This window comes from Brassica napus, chromosome C7 (assembly GCF_020379485.1).
Source record: "Brassica napus cultivar Da-Ae chromosome C7, Da-Ae, whole genome shotgun sequence".
Lineage (NCBI taxonomy): Eukaryota > Viridiplantae > Streptophyta > Magnoliopsida > Brassicales > Brassicaceae > Brassica > Brassica napus.
Genome location: NC_063450.1, coordinates 39,334,547 through 39,351,553, shown reverse-complemented (window position 1 = coordinate 39,351,553; position 17,007 = coordinate 39,334,547). Strand labels below are relative to the sequence as shown.

The window sequence follows — 17,007 nt, the reverse complement described above, 5'->3', positions numbered from 1 at the left end:
TTTATTTACAGTTCAATCCACACTGTGCGTAATTTAAATATATAAAACTTAAAATTAAGTTTTATTAGAAAAACATTAAACTTTTATATCATTATATACATTGTTAATGTACACATTTTTCATTTCAAATTTAAGGAAGAATCCATTAGTATCTGATTGAGACTAGAAACAATGAGGCTCAGAATGTATTGCCTTATACAATTGACTCCAATCAAACAGAAACTTTCATGTGAATGTGGAAATTTTTGTGAGAGACAAATCAAAATCATTGACCAAGTTATATTTGTTGGCTCTCTCAATTATAATGCTTCATTGTTAAGAAGAAAAAAAGCCAAATAAATCCATAGGAGGGGGAGGGAACAGTGTTATAAAAAAACTTTGCCTCAGATTCAAAACAGAAATAACCTAAAAGGCTCTCAATATAGCAAAATAAGTTGTTCTTTTTCACATTGTTCAGAAAGAAAGGCTAAATTCACAACTCCATCGTTTTCTTGTCACATACGCTCTCCTCCCCCCACCTGCAAATACATCAAAGCCAAAGAAGTTAAAGGAAGGACACATAAATACCAAACCAAAAAACGAACCTTGTTATGAACCTAAACAGTGTTCTTACCAAACCATAATAGAACTAAGTTCAACTCAACTGAATAAACTACAACTCATCACACATTATATATTATACTTTATATCCATACCAAAAGTATTATATAATTATACATAATCTAAAACTAACCATGCTTTTCAAGTTTTCTCAAGTTTCCTCTACAAAAACAGAACGAAACCAAAAACAATCAGATTCTAGTTCGAGGTATAGATAATAGACTAAAAATACGAATGCAGAACTCTAAACTCCGTAAGGGATTCCACTCCTAATCCATAATCATTTACTATTCAAAAGAGTAAAGAGTCTAAACGGTGCATACCAATTGGTTGCTCAACGACCAGCGTTCAGGTTAAAGAGCATGCTTTGTCCACCGGGTAAGTAAGCCACGTTCGGAGACCTAGCCAGTGTAGCTGCAACCTCCCTTGAAGCCTCAATCCTCCTGAGCTCGATCAGTCCCATTCCTGCTTTAGCAGTTGCGTCAGAAATCAGCTGAGCAGCTTCACTCTCACCTTCAGCTCTAATAACCGCAGCTCTCCTCTCCTGATCAGCCTTCATCACCACAAACTTGGACCTCTCGGCTTCCTGCTGAGCCACTTGCTTCGCCTCCACTGCCCTCGAAAACTCCATACCGTATGACAAATGCGTGATGGCAACATCGTCGAGCTCAATGTTGAAGTCCCTAGCCCTCTTAATAAGAGAGTCACGCACGAGCGCTGACACTTGAGGACGCTCGGTGAGGAGCTGGTCAGCATTGAACTGAGCAACCACAGCCTTCAAGACCTCGTTTCCAATCGAAGGAAGAACCTTGTCGTCATACTCGAGACCCAATGTTTGGAAAATGGTCGGGAGACGCGAAACCTTCAAAAAGGTTAAATTTTTCCAAAAACCCAAATGAATAAACAGAGCTAAATAGAGTAAAAAATTATCCATGAAATCAAAAGCTTTAAGCTTTACAACGATTAAAGTATAAAATCAGATTCATCATAAACCCTAGATCCTGTACCCAAATGAGATCCCCAACGAACCCAAAAGGGTAAAACCCTAAAAGGCTAAAACTTTCCACGCAATCAAACACAATCGAGAGCAACAAGAAGAACATTACCTCGGGGCGAGAGAGAACACGAAGGGTGAGATGAACCATCTGGAGATCCTTGGTACCGGACACAGAGGAGAAAGTGTGGGGCTTTGTGCGGATGTCGAAGATGTGAGGTCTCTGGAGAATGGGTATCAGAAAGTGAGTCCCTTCACCGACGGTCTGATCCAACACTCCTCGGAACCGATCGAAGAGAACCGCTCTCTCGCCACCATCGACCGTGTAGAGCGACGACGACAGAACCGTCGCAGACACTCCGAGACCGAAGGCCGCCTTCGCCAAATTCGTGAGGAACGAAACCGCTGCTTGACTTCCCATCTTGCTCCCCAAGGAAAAAAGAATTAAAGATTGAGAATTCGAAATGAGAGAGAGACGAAAGGCTTTGTTAGGGTTTATGATTAGTTTATGGATGTGAGGGTTTTAGTTTAATAGGGCCAATACAATACAACCGACAGTTTTTAAAGGCTCATTATTAAAGGAAATGAGGCCCAATATTATTCCAGAATATTTATTTGGGATCGAAACAATATATTCCCTCGGTTTTATATCAAGTGTCGTTGTCGTTTTAAAATAAGTATCGTTTTAGCATTTCAATGCACAATTTATTCTTTATTTTTCAGTTTATTTTTTTATTGGTTGAAATATGGTTATATGTATAGATAATGATGTTTTTATATAGAAATATGCAAAATTAAATATCTTCTTAATCTATGTATACAAATAAAAAATGATACTTAATATAAAATGGAGGGAGCATATAGAAAACACAACTCAAATTATCAAAGTAAACGAAGTGAGTTTTCATTTGTAGTTTATTAATTTTAACACATGATGATAAATAATATGGATAAATAATATGGAGAGATCGACGATATTAACTAGGGGGCATTCCATGAAAAGAAAAGTCAACTAGGGGCATTCGGGGACCAATCGGATTTTGAGTTTTTAGATTTATAAATTTAACTCCATTCAGATATCATAAAATTTCAGTTTGTATTTGATTTCAGTTTAGTAACATTTATAAAAATCGGTTGAATCCAATATAATTTTGGGTTTCAGATCTTAATTGAAATTTTGGTTCCAAAATATTGTTTTGGATTTAGTTAGACCTGAAACTAAATAAATATTCAGTGAAACAAAAGATCAATAATCAAAATTTTGAAATGAAAAATTCTCTTTTCACAATTTTTTGTTCTATTGTAATTTTTGACAAGTAAGATAAGAAAATAAATACAATGAAATTAGAGAATAAAACTTAAAACTATGTGCAAATACATCATACCCGATAAATCTGAAGCGAAAACACATCGGACCCAATAAACTCGACCATGTAGAAGAAGAAAGAGCATCACATACCAAAATATGTGAAAATAAGTATTTGAGTTAATTGTTTAAGTATTAATTACTTATTTTACTTTAAGTACTCAATGAAATTTTAGAGTTTTTTTGGTAGTCATTCGAGATAAAGTTCAGGTTCGGTATATTTTTGAAAAAGAAAATTTGATTTTTTTCAGATATTCATTTGGTTTGGATTCGGTTGAGAAAAAAATCATAACCCAAAATACTATAAAACAAATCTCATTCACTATTTATTTCGGATTCAGTTTAGTTATAATTAATTTTTATCAGTCTAAACCGGGTTCGGTTTGGGTTTTCTAATTTGGTTTGTTTAGGCACCTCTATCAACAATCCAAAACAATGTCGTTAAGAAAATAGTAGTGATTAGATAATGTTGCTGAACTGACTATATTTGTTAATAATAATGTCTCTATGGTATCGTGTGTCTAGAACAATTGCTACATCGTTTTGAGATCTCAGCATCGCTTTGCTTGAATTGTTACATGTTTCATAGTTACATAAATGATTTGGTTGATGAGGAAGGCAAAATCATCTTCTAACTCGCTTGTAAAATTTAGCCGATCCAGAAATGGTTACTGATCTCTGGTGGTGGTACATCCAGATTAGAGCATCTTCAATCCAAAACTTCATTTTAATAAAAGCAAAACTTCAAAATAAAGATTCGAGGGTTGGCTATTCTAACTATGAATTCTCAAAAAAAATCATTAAAAATTTATTTATTTACATTATAGTTTTTAATATTAACAAAAATTACTAATATTTATTAAAAAAAATATAAGAACAAAAAAAAAACAAAAAATAGTTTTGAAGCTATGAATAGTAAGAAAAATTACTAATATTTATTAAAAGAAATATAAGGACCAAAAAGAAAACAAAAAATAGTTTTGAAACTGTGAATATTGAGATTTCTCTATTTATAACCTTAAAATTTGAAGATTTAAAATTAGATTATAATGACACAAAACCTCTGAAATTTGAAACTGGGTCGGAGATCATTTCAAAGGGAGTCATCTAATAGACCAAATGTAAACAACATAAAATTCTTACACAAACAATGGTCTTGCCTTTTTTCCCTTTTTTAAATAAAAATATGATACACAAACACAAAGGACTCTATAAAGTTTTAATCGTCTGCTTCGCGTTCTACATATTCACACCACCACTCGTCTTTTAAGAGATATCCATTCCATAGCTCATAAAACAATGAGCCATAGTGTGGACCTTTTCTTATAAGGCATCCATGTCTTGTGTGTCTGTGTACCGGCCCTGGCTATAGATTCATACATGTTTTTTTTTTTTTTTTTTTGATAAAAGAGATTCATACATGTTTACACTTATTTTTCAATCGATTTCACCTTCTTCCACGTCTGTGGCTAGTTTTGGAACAGCAGGAGGGGCCTCGGGCTCATCTTCATCATCATCTTGTTTCATATACAGTCCGAGTTGCTCAAGAGGGTTCATTCCTCCGAGGTTGAAGCTTCCAAGGGCGTCTAAAGTTCTCTCGGGGCTGATTTCATCTACTGAGCTAAGCAGTTGCTCCGGCACACTTGATCTCAGCATCTCTAGGTCCTCCAGGAACCGCGAGTTCTCGTTGATCTCTACAGTTTTCTCCATCTGCATGTGGTTGAACATTTTATTGACTCTTCTCAGAGTTTGTGATCCTGTAATGCGTTATGTAATGTACCTTCAATAAAGCTTGGCGAGCGGCTTCTCTTTCAACTTCTCTCTGCCGCTTAGACTCAGCAGCGGCTTCTGCAGCGGCCTCTGCTTCGGCTTGGCGACGAGCATTTTCAGCTGCCTCTGCCTCAGCTTGTAGCCGTGCTCTCTCTGGCAACACAGAATAGAAGTTTTTCAGTTAGAACATAAAACTAAAAAACTTGGTCTCCGTTAGAAGGATCAGGTGACTTTATATAAACAACCTTTCTTCTTCTTCAGTTCGAGTTCTTCTCTTTCCTTGCGAAGCTTTTCCGGGTCGCCCTTACTACTATTCTGCTCTCACGAAAGATCATTTTAGTTCCCAGGATCAAAAGAAACTCTTCAACCAGGTTCAAATAAAGATTGGGCTAAACTGAGGACAAGTAGACAGACCTGTGGAAGTGTTTTCTCGCGTGCTTTTAGAATGATATCTGCAAACTTGTTCTTCAACAGCGCAGCTCTATATTTTTTCTCAGATGAAACCGGATTCTCCAGTGTATTTCCTAAAGCATTAAGTCTGTGAGATACTCACCTCATGACTCAACTAAATAAAAATCTGCATCTCACCATCAGGCTGACCATCTGTTTCATCAGAACTAGGCTTTTGCTGAGTTGAAAGATCCATTTGCTCCGGAGCACCATTAGATTCTGTAATAAGTACACCAAAGATGCAAACTATAAGAAAAAAAAACTATTTGACAGTAATTTTGCAACCAGCCGCAATCACCAACATCTATTACATTTTCCCCACTGCAGTCAACTATAGTTGTTCCAGTAACGTAATATTATATGACAACTCATGAAAGAAAGAAATACAGGAAGCTGAATAGTGAGTAACACAGAGCAACCCGGGTAGAAAACCAACAAACAAAACCTCATGCTTATGATTTCAAATACTCACCACTTCCATCATCAATCCTCACATCTTCATCTCTTTGAGCCTCGGAATTTGTAGTTTCAGGTATCTGGAAAGTGTTATCAGTTGCGTGGTTAAGATTCACAACAAACTACACGCCTTAAAAAGCTAATATTGTAAATTATACCTTGGAAGCACCCTCTTGGATCATGGGTTTAGCGTCAGCAGATTGATCTTCAGAGCTCCCAGACTCAGAATCTGAAAAGCAACACCCAATTCAGTAACACACAGAACTTGTTATAAACAACTGATGCTACGGAAACCTACCAAACTCATGCAAAAGAGAGATTCTAGGTTCTACAATATTTGTCAACTAGGCTGTCGATCCACAACCACCATAGAATCTAAATGAGATCTAATAAAAATATGAAACTTGATAGACAGGAAATATATTTGAGCGACTAGTTGGTGATAAAACATAAGAGCGGAGGCACTATGTAAAGGTTCTGATACAAACATGAGTCAGTGATATATTATGCCATCCATAGAGAATTTGATATGGATTACGACTAACCACTGGAGCTCCTGGAGATAGGAGGTTCGTTTCCACCGACGTACTCATCAGCCATATCATTTCCTAGAAAGGAAACACAGAAGCAGAGCAAAGGTTAAAAAAATGGCAAGAAAAAGAGATCAGTATAAATCCAGAAAATGATTTTTAAGCAGATTCTGAGTTTTCACCTCGTTGCAGCAACGAGTTGCTCGGTCCTGATCCATTGAGAAGCTGCAACAAAAGAAAGATGATCGATCATTCTCAGTAAATTTGAGTTTAAAAATTTTGTTCCAGCAGGGTGAGATGACACCTACCTCTATTTCGATTGGTTCAACATTCGACTGCTTCGCTTCTTTATCTCGGATATGTTCATCCAGAAGCTTTTTAAGACTGAACAGCACTTCATCACTGAGAACATCGATGTCTATCTCGATCTCATCTTCCGCAATTTCTCCTCCATTTGAACTGTGTTTCTTCAAGAAGTCAATGATCTGCGCAGGAAGTTCCTCCAGTAGTGACTCGAGTTGTCTCCCCAATCTATGCCTCTCCTCTGCTGTCATCACAAGTGCCTTCACTGGCTCAGGAACACTCTCTCTAACAGGTGAAGAAGCCATCTTTCTCTTCTTGGCCGGAGGAACAAATACAGCAGCTCTCTTCTCGTCACGAGGCTCCACTGTGATCGCAGGCAGAGTCACTGGTAGTTTCTTTTCGATAGCTTTCCACCGCGCTTCAAACAGTTTACTTAGGATATCCCCCATAATGTGAACATCATGCCCTGGAGGGTTATACGTCATCGCGTTTGTAAATGTAAGCCTCACATCAGCAGCAAACTCATGTGGGCTTGAGTATACACCAGACGCTAAGTTCTTCTTTATCGTCCCTAAGTCCATGGGATGCTTGATGATAGTGAGATAGTCCGGTATGTTAAGCTTCACCACATCAACCGGCGCCTGAAAAACCCAAGAATGCGGATGGGACCAAAGCTTTTTCAGCAACGTGTCGCATTGCTTCATCAGTATCACGTTAGTAGCGCTGGGAATAGACTCTTTCGAGGAAGAAGACTCAAACTTCCCCGAGGAGCCACGGTTCCATCCACGAGAAGGAGCCGTCCCAGGCTGATGCCTAACATTCTTTCCCGGTCCCATCGCAAAATCAGATGGCCTCTTCGAGTTGCTGACACGAGATGATGGCTTCTGAGAAGAGTTGCAACCCATCCTCGCACTAGTAGACGACACAGAGGGTGTGTTCAACCTCTGCAACTCAGCGTTCTTAAGAACTATCTTAGTCTGCTCTAGCTCCAGTTTAAGCCGATGAATCAAGTCTTTCCTCTCGGATTGCGACATGTTATACAGAGAAATGACTTGTCTCTGGACACCGTAAGGATCTTCATCATCGGGACTCAACTTAACACACTTTCGTGCAGGGGTGCTTGAATTCTCAGAAGCAGTAACCTCGGTATCAATCTGCGCAGAGCTTCCAGAGCCCTCTGATTCATCAGGCGCTGCCTCGAAAGTGTTCCGGTAATACCCTCCTGGGAACGCAGCACTCTCAACCATCTCTTTTGGCAAGAAAGAACTTCAACAAATGTAAATAACCCTTCCTCGCTTCTAAAAATTCACAATTTGCAAGAGACCTGCATCACATATCATCAGAAACTAATACTTACCCCTCAAAAGAACTCACCGAAACAGTTCCTATTCCCAAATCAACAGACAAGAAGTTCAAAAATTTGCAACATTTTTATCAAAATTACAACAGGGGCAACAAACTTGTTATGACACAAACAGCAAGATCTAAACAATGTTAATTAATCAGTGTTCTAAAAATCGGTCTAGGCATCAGACCTAAACGAAACGATTTTTCTAGAACGATTAGGTCTAGGCGCCTGCCTAATCAATAATCACTTTAGGTACTGCCTAGCAATTTCTCCAACATTGGAATTAATCATGCCGAAACAAAAATACATATGTTTTGCTACCCCAATTTCACTTTATAAAGTTTTAGGAACCCTAGTCTGATGCCAAATCAAACGAAACCTTCTTTTCCAGCTCTAATTATTCAATTTAGCAAAAACCCATAACCAAAACAGATTAAATGTTACCATTAGCAGCTTCTAATAGCTGAATCGTCACAAGCCCTCCTCCTACGGGAATCAACTTCAATTCAAACCAAGACAAGAACTTGAAACCTCAATCAACCTCAGCTCCGAGCTCTACACGAAGAAACCAATCAAAGGGAAGTAATTTTCCGGAAAAGAGGGGAAATTTACAGAAACCCTAGAACAAAAATCGCCCCCAAAGATCCGTGAACCAACCAAACAAAACGCGTCACGAAAGCAGAAGAAGAAGACTGAAACAACGAACCCTAGAATCTCGAATCGACTTACGGAAACAAACCCAGAAGCTCTCGAGATCGAATCGTCGGCGATTTATAAAATATCAGAGAGCTTTTCGCGTGAGAGAAAAATAAGGCTAAAGACAGAACCAAGTCGGAGGATCGAACAAAAGCTTCCCAATTTGTCTGATCGGACGGACTGTATTGATTGTTGTAATAGCCGCCAGATCTATATCCAACGGTCGATATGATTATTGTCTACCGTGAGTTAACGATTACTTAACGTGGTTTTCCTTCAAGTGTCCTACGTGGCCATCTTTTTAACGGTGGAAATTCAGCGTCACGCGCGTCTGGCGTTATTAGACGGTAATCATTGACTTTTTTTTTTTAATACCGGTCAAGTGGTCATGTGAGTTCGCGTGTTGATTTAAATCACTGTCCCTCTCCAGAAGCCACTGGTGAGTTCACTGCGCTAGAAGAAAACGGAAAGGAGTTTGTTTCTTCAATAACGAAACAACATGAAGCTTGTTGTTGGAAAAATTTAATGACATCATGTATGTCATGTTTCCTCAGATAGTCTATTGATTTGTGTACCGTTTTTGGTTGGTCGAGTAAATTTCTAGGATGTCTCGACTGTTTCCAGTTTCACTTGTAGAGATATATCACATGTGACTCTATAGTGACATTACAATGTCACATGTAGATTGATGATGTTGGTTGACGTGTCGCGCGACCTGCGACCTACGACATGCAATCTGCGACTCGCAGGTCGCAGGTTGTTGTTCGTTTTGATGTCGCATAACATGCGACCTGCGATTGGTCGCATGTCGCAAGTCGCAAGTCGCAGGTTGTTGTTCATTTTGATGTCGCGCGACCAGTCGCGGGTTTCCATTCAAGTCGCCCGAAAAAACAGCGACTAAAAATTAAGAAAATTTTGATCGCGCGACTGGTCGCAGGTCGCAGATCGCAGGTCGCGCGACACGTAAACGAACATAGTTTTAGTCGCAGGTCGCAGGTTTAATCGCAGATCGCAAGTCGCAGGTCGCGCGACACGTAAACAAACGTAATCTTAGTCGCAGGTCGCGCGATACGTAAACTAACATGTCCTATTTTGCGTTGACCTAAATAGCGCTATAGTGTTTCTCATAGACTTGGTAGCTCCAAAGTATTTTTCACAAATATCATAAGAAAATGTTAAAAGAGTTCCCTTAAAATCTTTCTTACATTGGACCCAAAACCATTGCGAGTAAGGAACTCGGTTGGACTGCAAGCAAAACAAATAATTGGGCTAAGCCTATATCCATCTGATAAAAAATAAGCCCAACTGAGGATAACACTTATTCAAAAAACAACAGCTACGAGTATCCTTTAGTCAAAAAAAAAAACCCAACTACAAGTCACAACAATTTCCTCTAATAACCAGTGAAATTTTTCAATTTGAAATTATTTAAGATTTTTATTAACTGGAAAATACAAAAAACGATTTTATCTAAGTTTATCTGATAATCAATGTAAAGTGACAAAAAAAAAAACTCACATATGTGGATGCAGTTGTGGACAAAACTTATTTATTTTAAACAAAAATTCAAGAAACAGATTTTTAATATTCCTATCAAAGTTTCACAGTTTCAAAAATCAATACATAAAGTTAATATACTATATATTATGTTTGGTTGATTTATTATCTTAAATATATATATAGTTTTGTTCACCGGTAATTTAATACTTACATTTTATTTTTTTGTTTAGTTAATTTTAGTGGATAACTTCAGATTTAAATATCAAAATCTGCGCAGTACACAAATATATATCTAATATTCTCTCTTTGTATAAATGATTAATGTTTAAAACTATTCACATGTATTAAGAAAATTAAATATTTACTTTGGTCTATTGTTTTTTTATTTTATTTTTAATTAGCTTAAAGTTTTATCTGATCCCAATAAAATTCAACCACTTAGATATTTACATTTTAATTTATATTTTACTTTTAAATCAAAATGCACTAATGAAAACTATATTATAAATCTTTTGTATACAAAAAAATAACAAATTTTAATATCAATGATTTGTATGCAGAGGGAGTATATCATAAACTATTTCATTTCCAAAATATAAACTTCGATTGGCATATGGCTCATGATATTAATTGTTTATAGGCTCATGCTTGGTTTTGGTTCAATCTTTTTTTGTTATTGTTATAGTACGTGACAAGGGTAAGAGATGGTAGGCAAACTACAATATGGTTACATAAAAGACTGTAGATTTTTTTCTTCTAATTTTTATGATAATAAACCTGAAAAAACACATATAGAATACATATGTGGAATACAGAATGTGTAAACGCAGGATTGCTTGAGGAATTTTAGCCACCTTATGCCAACAAGGCAACAACAAACGGTATTGTATGTAACTCAAATATATTTGACATGTTTCTTAATAGGAAAAGAAAATTATTGAACTGATAAAAATATGGTTCATGCCATGTCTTTATTCGACATTGAGTCAATAATGTGTTTAGGGGATTTATTTTAAGCTCTCCTGTTAAAAGTCTTTTAAAAAAATCGAGTAGATAAAGTACGACATGCAAACTTCTACCAAACACAACATGAAAAATAATTTGGAATTGTTATGGCTATCCATTCAAATGTTATTTACACATATTTATGTTAACATCTCAGTGGGAGTTACAAGATTTGATATTGTTAGACACATTATTCAATATCAAAGATCTAGACGTTTATATATTAAACTAGGATAAGACATGCGCCTATAAGTTTATTTGTATGTATTATCGATAATTTCTTTTATATATTTGATCATTTTATTTATATATATACAATATTTTTTGTTGTTATTATATAATTTATTTCCGATGGATCGGATCAATTTTTATTAAAAATGATGGAACAAAACTATAATTAATACATCATGGGTTGATCGGATTGGACATTAAACAAATTATGACATAAAAACCTTATTTTTTCAATCGAACACATTCTTGAAAAAAATGAACAGTATTGTTTTCACAGTTGAATTATTTTGACTTTTATCTTCCATATGGTTTTGAAAGCTTTCAAATCAACCATCGAATTGATACATGTCATTTTAATGTTTTTAGTCGTATATTTAAGGAAAACTTACATTTTTGTAATTTCAAATCGTTTTAAAAAATTCAAAATATAACATATAAGAAAAAATCTAACATATAAGAAAAATATAACATATAAGGTGTCCTCATTTTTGTATTTTAAAGTCGTTTTAAAAAAATATATAACATATAGGGCTTTTTGCAAAATTGACCTACAACTTAAAGTCAAACACAAAACTAACCTCCTTTTTTTTTTAAAATTGGTTTTGCCCAATTCACCCCACAAGTTCATATAATTTACGAAAATGCCATCAATTTTTTTTTTTTCGAAAATGACATCTTTACTCTGTCACCCTCGTCATCTTCAAGTAATTACAAGATTGCCATTGTCATCAATACCACAACCACCATGAACAACCAATTTGAAGCTCTTAATGCTCCCAAAATCGATTTACCCTTCTTCTTTTTCCATTCTTGTGAACTAAACACAACATATCTCTCACTTTCTCTCCACAATGAGCTAAAAAAACCCAAGATTTTGATTCTAAAATTTTTATGGTTCATAGAGTCATAGAAGCTAACGATTCTGGGTGGGTGACTTTCGTTTGTGATTCTGTGTGCTTGGAGAAGCCTTATGTATGCTAAGGAACTTATCTCACCAATTTAAGGTATGACATCGAGTTTTTTTCCAGATCTGTTCGTCAGACGACTTACTTGGGAAGTCGTCTGGCTGTAGACGACTTACCTGGAAGTCGTCTGGCTGTAGACGACTTACCAGGAAGTCGTCTGGTCAACGCAAAGGTTATTTTTGCAATTGACTTTGAAATCTGTAACCTGAGACGACTGAAAGTTAAGTCGTCTACTATTGTTTGGTTTCAAAAAAAATTCCAAGGAACCTAGACGACTTACATTTCAGTCGTCATAGGTTAGTTTTGCATTTGACTGGATAATTACAGAAGTTTGACTTCCCCAGACGACTTACATTTCAGTCGTCTGTCGAAAATTAAAATAATAATATTTTTTTAAAAGTAAACGACTTACAATTAAGTAGTCATAGGTTAGTTTTGCAATTGAAAAAAAAAACTTCAAGGTTTAATTATACACAGACGACTTATAATTCAGTCGTCCACCAGACGACTTACTTGTAAGTCGTCGAGGATTTTTTTCCGAGATTCTGGTCAAACCTCGTAAATCCTGGACGACTTACATTTCAGTCGTCTCGTGGACGACTGAATTATAAGTCGTCTGTATATAATTAAATCTTGAAGTTTTTTTTTCAATTGCAAAACTAACCTATGACGACTTAACTGTAAGTCGTCTACTTTTAAAAAAAATATTATTATTTTAATTTTCACTAGACGACTGAAATGTAAGTCGTCCAGAAAAGTCAAACTTCTGAAATAATCCAGTCAAATGCAAAACTAACCTATGACGACTGAAATGTAAGTCGTCTAGCTTTTTTGGAGTTTTTTTTTAACCAAACAATAGTAGACGACTTATTTTTCAGTCGTCCGAAATAACAGATTTCAAAGTCAATTGCAAAAATAACCTCTGCGTTGACCAGACGACGTATAGTTTAGTCGTCTGGACAACTTAGATTGAAGTCGTCCGCGTCTTCTCCGCTAGTTTTTAAGTCTTCTACGTTAGTTTTTGAATAACTTGTATTTTTAAGAGTGATAAGTAACTTCAAGATATGTAAAACTCATATTTACAAAATATGTTCTCTCCCTTAGTTTTACTAAATTTGACTAAGTTTTTCAACGCAAACTTATAAAAAAATATGATATGCTTTGACTAGTTACTATTGTTTGTTTCCATCTCTTAAGTATTATTGTTATAGACAATAATGATGACTATTGTTATGAGTTGGAAGAAGGGTTAAATGCTTCTTAAAATGTTGTATCAATATCAAGCTATCAACATTCTTGTTTATTAAGATGAGAAAAGGCCATTGGAGTTTATTATTGCATATGAGTGATCCAAAGATAAGAAAAAGGCTACTGAAGTCTATTATTTCATTGATTTGTAAATGTGTAAACACATTGTTAGCACATTTAATACATCTTGGAAAACATTATTACTGATTTTACAAAAAATTCACAACTAAAAGAGTAGACATGCAATTCACAAAACAGACCACAAACAAAACTATTATAGATCCTTCCTCTACAAAGACAAGCTTGGATTCCACTAGAGTAGACAAGACCAGACGACTTTTAAGAAGTCCAGACGACTTTTAAGAAGTCCAGACGACTTCTAAGAAGTCTAGACGACTTCCAGGAAGTTCAGACGACTTTGTCAGAAGACTTTTAGGAAGTTCAGACGACTTCCAAACGACTTTACAAGAAGTTCAGACGACTTTTAGGAAGTCCAGACGACTTTCAGACGACTTCCAGACGACTTCCAGACGACTAACAAGTAAGTCGTCCCAGAAGTCTTCCAGATCTGAAAAACCTCCATATTAAATCCAGATCTGAAAAACCTGCATATTCAAAAACGTTCAAATGGCTTAAAAACAGAAAAATGAGTGGAAGATTAGATAAATCTACCTTTACAGAACACACAAAAATACATATCTAAAAATAATAGATCTACCTTTAAATTAGTGGAAGATGAGTACCACCTAATTAAAAACCTATAAAAAATATAGATTAGTAAGAAAGACATGAGACAAAACTGAAAAATTCATATAAAGTTTGGTGTTTTCAAGTCAAAGAGATTAAAGTGGGTTTGGAGAGTTTTAGTTTGGGAAAAAAGTAAGAACTTTATACAAGAAGAAGTTACCAAATGAAGAAAAATCAGACATAAGAACTTACCAAAACGCTCAGAAAAATCCAGACGACTTCCTCGAAGTCCAGACGACTTTGTCAGAAGACTTCCAAGAAGTCCAGATGACTTCCAGACGACTTCCAGACAACTAACAAATAAGTCGTCTCAGAATTCTTCCAGATCTGAAAAACCTGCATATCAAATCCAGATCTGAAAAACTTGCATATCCAAAAACGTTCAAATGACTTAAAAATAGAGAAAATGAGTGGAAGATTAGATAAATCTACATTTATAGAACACACAAAAATACATATCTAAAATTAATAGATCTACCTTTAAATTAGTGAAAGATGAATGCCATTTGATTAAAAACCTGCAAAAGAGATAGATTAGTAAGAAATACATGAGACAAAACTGAAAAATTCATATAAAGTTTGGTGTTTTCAAGTCAAAGAGATTAGAGAGAGGTTGGAGAGTTTTAGAATGATGAACATTACATTTTTGTTGCAGCCATTTGAGAGGATGAGAGAGAATGTGTAAATTTTTCTTTATATAGGGAGACAAAAAATCCAATTAGGTTAAATATTTTTGACTAAGACGACTTCCTGGACGACTTACATTTCAGTCGTCTGGTGAAGAAATTAAAACAGACGACTTACATGTAAGTCGTCCAGAAGAGTTTAATATTTTTAGTGGGAAATTAAATATTTTTAGCGGGAAACTAAAATAGAAGACTTTCCAGACGACTAACAAGTAAGTCGTCTGGCTTAAATTATTTAAGCGGGAAAATAATTTTTTTAAGAAAATTTAGGCGGGAATATTTGGACGACTTACATGTAAGTCGTGTGTTTTAATTTCTTCACCAGACGACTGAAATGTAAGTCGTCCGAGTAAAATGATCCGGTTAGGTTAAAACGTACATTGGTAAAATTAAAGGTTCGGTACGATGTGGACGACTGAAATATACGTCGTCCGGGTAAATTATTCAACAGACGACTGAAATATAAGTCGTCCACACCCTAAACATAACCCCTAAACTTAATTATCTAATTAAACACTTCATAAAACCAAATCAAACTTGAAAAGTGTTTACTATACACAGAAATAAACACATATAGGTGAAAACTAATTTTTGAAAAAAACATTTTAGTTTTCCAAAATCTAACCCTAACAATACATACAATACTACAACATATGTTTGTCAAACTCCTAAACCAAAGTATTTCATGATTCGCTACTTCCACTCATCTATCTTCAAAACAAATCAATTTTATCATATCTTAATTTATATCACTTAAAACTGTTTATAATTACTTGATTTTTATTTTTCACGCATCAAAATATTTTTTTACAAGATTTATAAATTATTTTTAAAATAAACTGGTACCAGACGACTTACACTTCAGTCGTCCAAACGACTTCCAACATCTCAGACGACTCAGACGATTTACTGGGGCTATATTCGTAAAAATGGCTTCTGTCTTTTTGTTTGGTCACAAGGGGTTGAGCTGTAATTTTACTAGGCTTTTAGGTTAGTTTTGCATTTGATTCAAGTTTGGGTATAGGTTTGGGATTAAAATCAAGTTGTGGGTTAGTTTTGGCAAAAACCCCTAACATATAAGGTTTCCTCATTTTTGTAATTTAAAGTCATTTTAAAAAATTCAAAACATAACATATAAGAAAAAAACTAAATTTTTTATTATATGGTTAATGTGATTGTTTATTATTTTAATAATATAAAATTAAACAAAAATGAAGAAGGATGCAAAAATTGTTATCAAATCTTTATTATTCATAATCATTGATTGTCATACATATGTAAATCGTATTAGGTAATTCTATAGCTTTTATTTAAGGAAAGAATACACACTTCTTATATTTTAGGTTAATATAATGTTCTCTAGTGGACATTAAACAAATTATGACATTAAAAACTTATTTTTTCCATCAAACACATTCTTGAAAAAAATGAACAGTATTATTTCCACAGTTAAATTATTTTGACTTTTATCTTCCATATGGTTTTGAAAACTTTCAAATCAACCATCGAATTGATACATGTCATTTTAATGTTTTTAGTCGTATACTTAAGGAAAACTTACATTTTTGTAATTTAAAGTCGTTTTAAAAAAATTCAAAATATAAAATATAGAAAATTCTAACATATAAGAAAAATATAACATATAAGGTATCCTCATTATTGTATTTTAAAGTCGTTTTTAAAAAAATATATAACATATAAGGTTTCTTCATTTTTGTAATTTTAAGTCATTTTAAAAAGGGGTTTTTGCCAAAACTAACCCACAACTTGATTTTAACCCCAAACCTATACCCAAACTTGAATCAAATGCAAAACTAACCTAAAAGCCTAGTGAAATTACAGCTCAGCCCCTTGTGACCAAACAAAAAAACAGAAACTATTTTTACGAATATAGCCCTAGTAAATCGTCTGAGTCGTCTGAGATGTTGGAAGTCGTCTGGACGACTGAAGTGTAAGTCGTCTGGTACCGGTTTATTTTAAAAATAATTTATAAATCTTGAAAAAAAATATTTTGATGCGTGAAAAATAAAAATCAAGTAATTATAAACAATTTTAAGTGATATAAATTAAGATATTATAAAATTGATTTGTTTTGAAGATAGATGAGTGGAA

General features: G+C 34.8%; 2 protein-coding genes across 7 annotated transcripts; both read right to left on the bottom strand.

The window, feature by feature from the left end:
• Positions 1–265: 265 nt before the first annotated feature.
• LOC106436969 (prohibitin-4, mitochondrial) lies at positions 266–2,166 on the bottom strand. Its single transcript, XM_048762098.1, has 3 exons — positions 1,707–2,166; positions 924–1,462; positions 266–518 (listed from the first exon to the last, which is right to left on the bottom strand). Exons 1-2 carry the CDS (start codon positions 2,013–2,015, stop codon positions 935–937), a joined length of 837 nt encoding a protein of 278 aa, XP_048618055.1. The 5' UTR covers positions 2,016–2,166; the 3' UTR covers positions 266–518; positions 924–934.
• A 1,930-nt stretch (positions 2,167–4,096) lies between these two features.
• On the bottom strand, positions 4,097–8,694 carry LOC106436968 (transcription factor GTE8-like). Of its 6 annotated transcripts, none has more exons than XM_013877921.3 (12): positions 8,547–8,694; positions 8,262–8,372; positions 6,475–7,793; positions 6,349–6,391; positions 6,182–6,244; positions 5,795–5,865; positions 5,653–5,716; positions 5,319–5,399; positions 5,145–5,254; positions 4,976–5,045; positions 4,741–4,883; positions 4,097–4,670 (listed from the first exon to the last, which is right to left on the bottom strand). In XM_013877921.3, exons 3-12 carry the CDS (start codon positions 7,714–7,716, stop codon positions 4,398–4,400), a joined length of 2,160 nt encoding a protein of 719 aa, XP_013733375.2. In that variant the 5' UTR covers positions 7,717–7,793; positions 8,262–8,372; positions 8,547–8,694; the 3' UTR covers positions 4,097–4,397. The 6 variants fall into 6 exon arrangements, with proteins under 6 accessions (XP_013733375.2, XP_013733376.2, XP_048618054.1 ...); XM_013877922.3 differs by having other exon boundaries at positions 8,524–8,649; XM_048762097.1 differs by having other exon boundaries at positions 4,097–4,342; positions 4,383–4,670; positions 8,262–8,638.
• Positions 8,695–17,007: the final 8,313 nt, after the last annotated feature.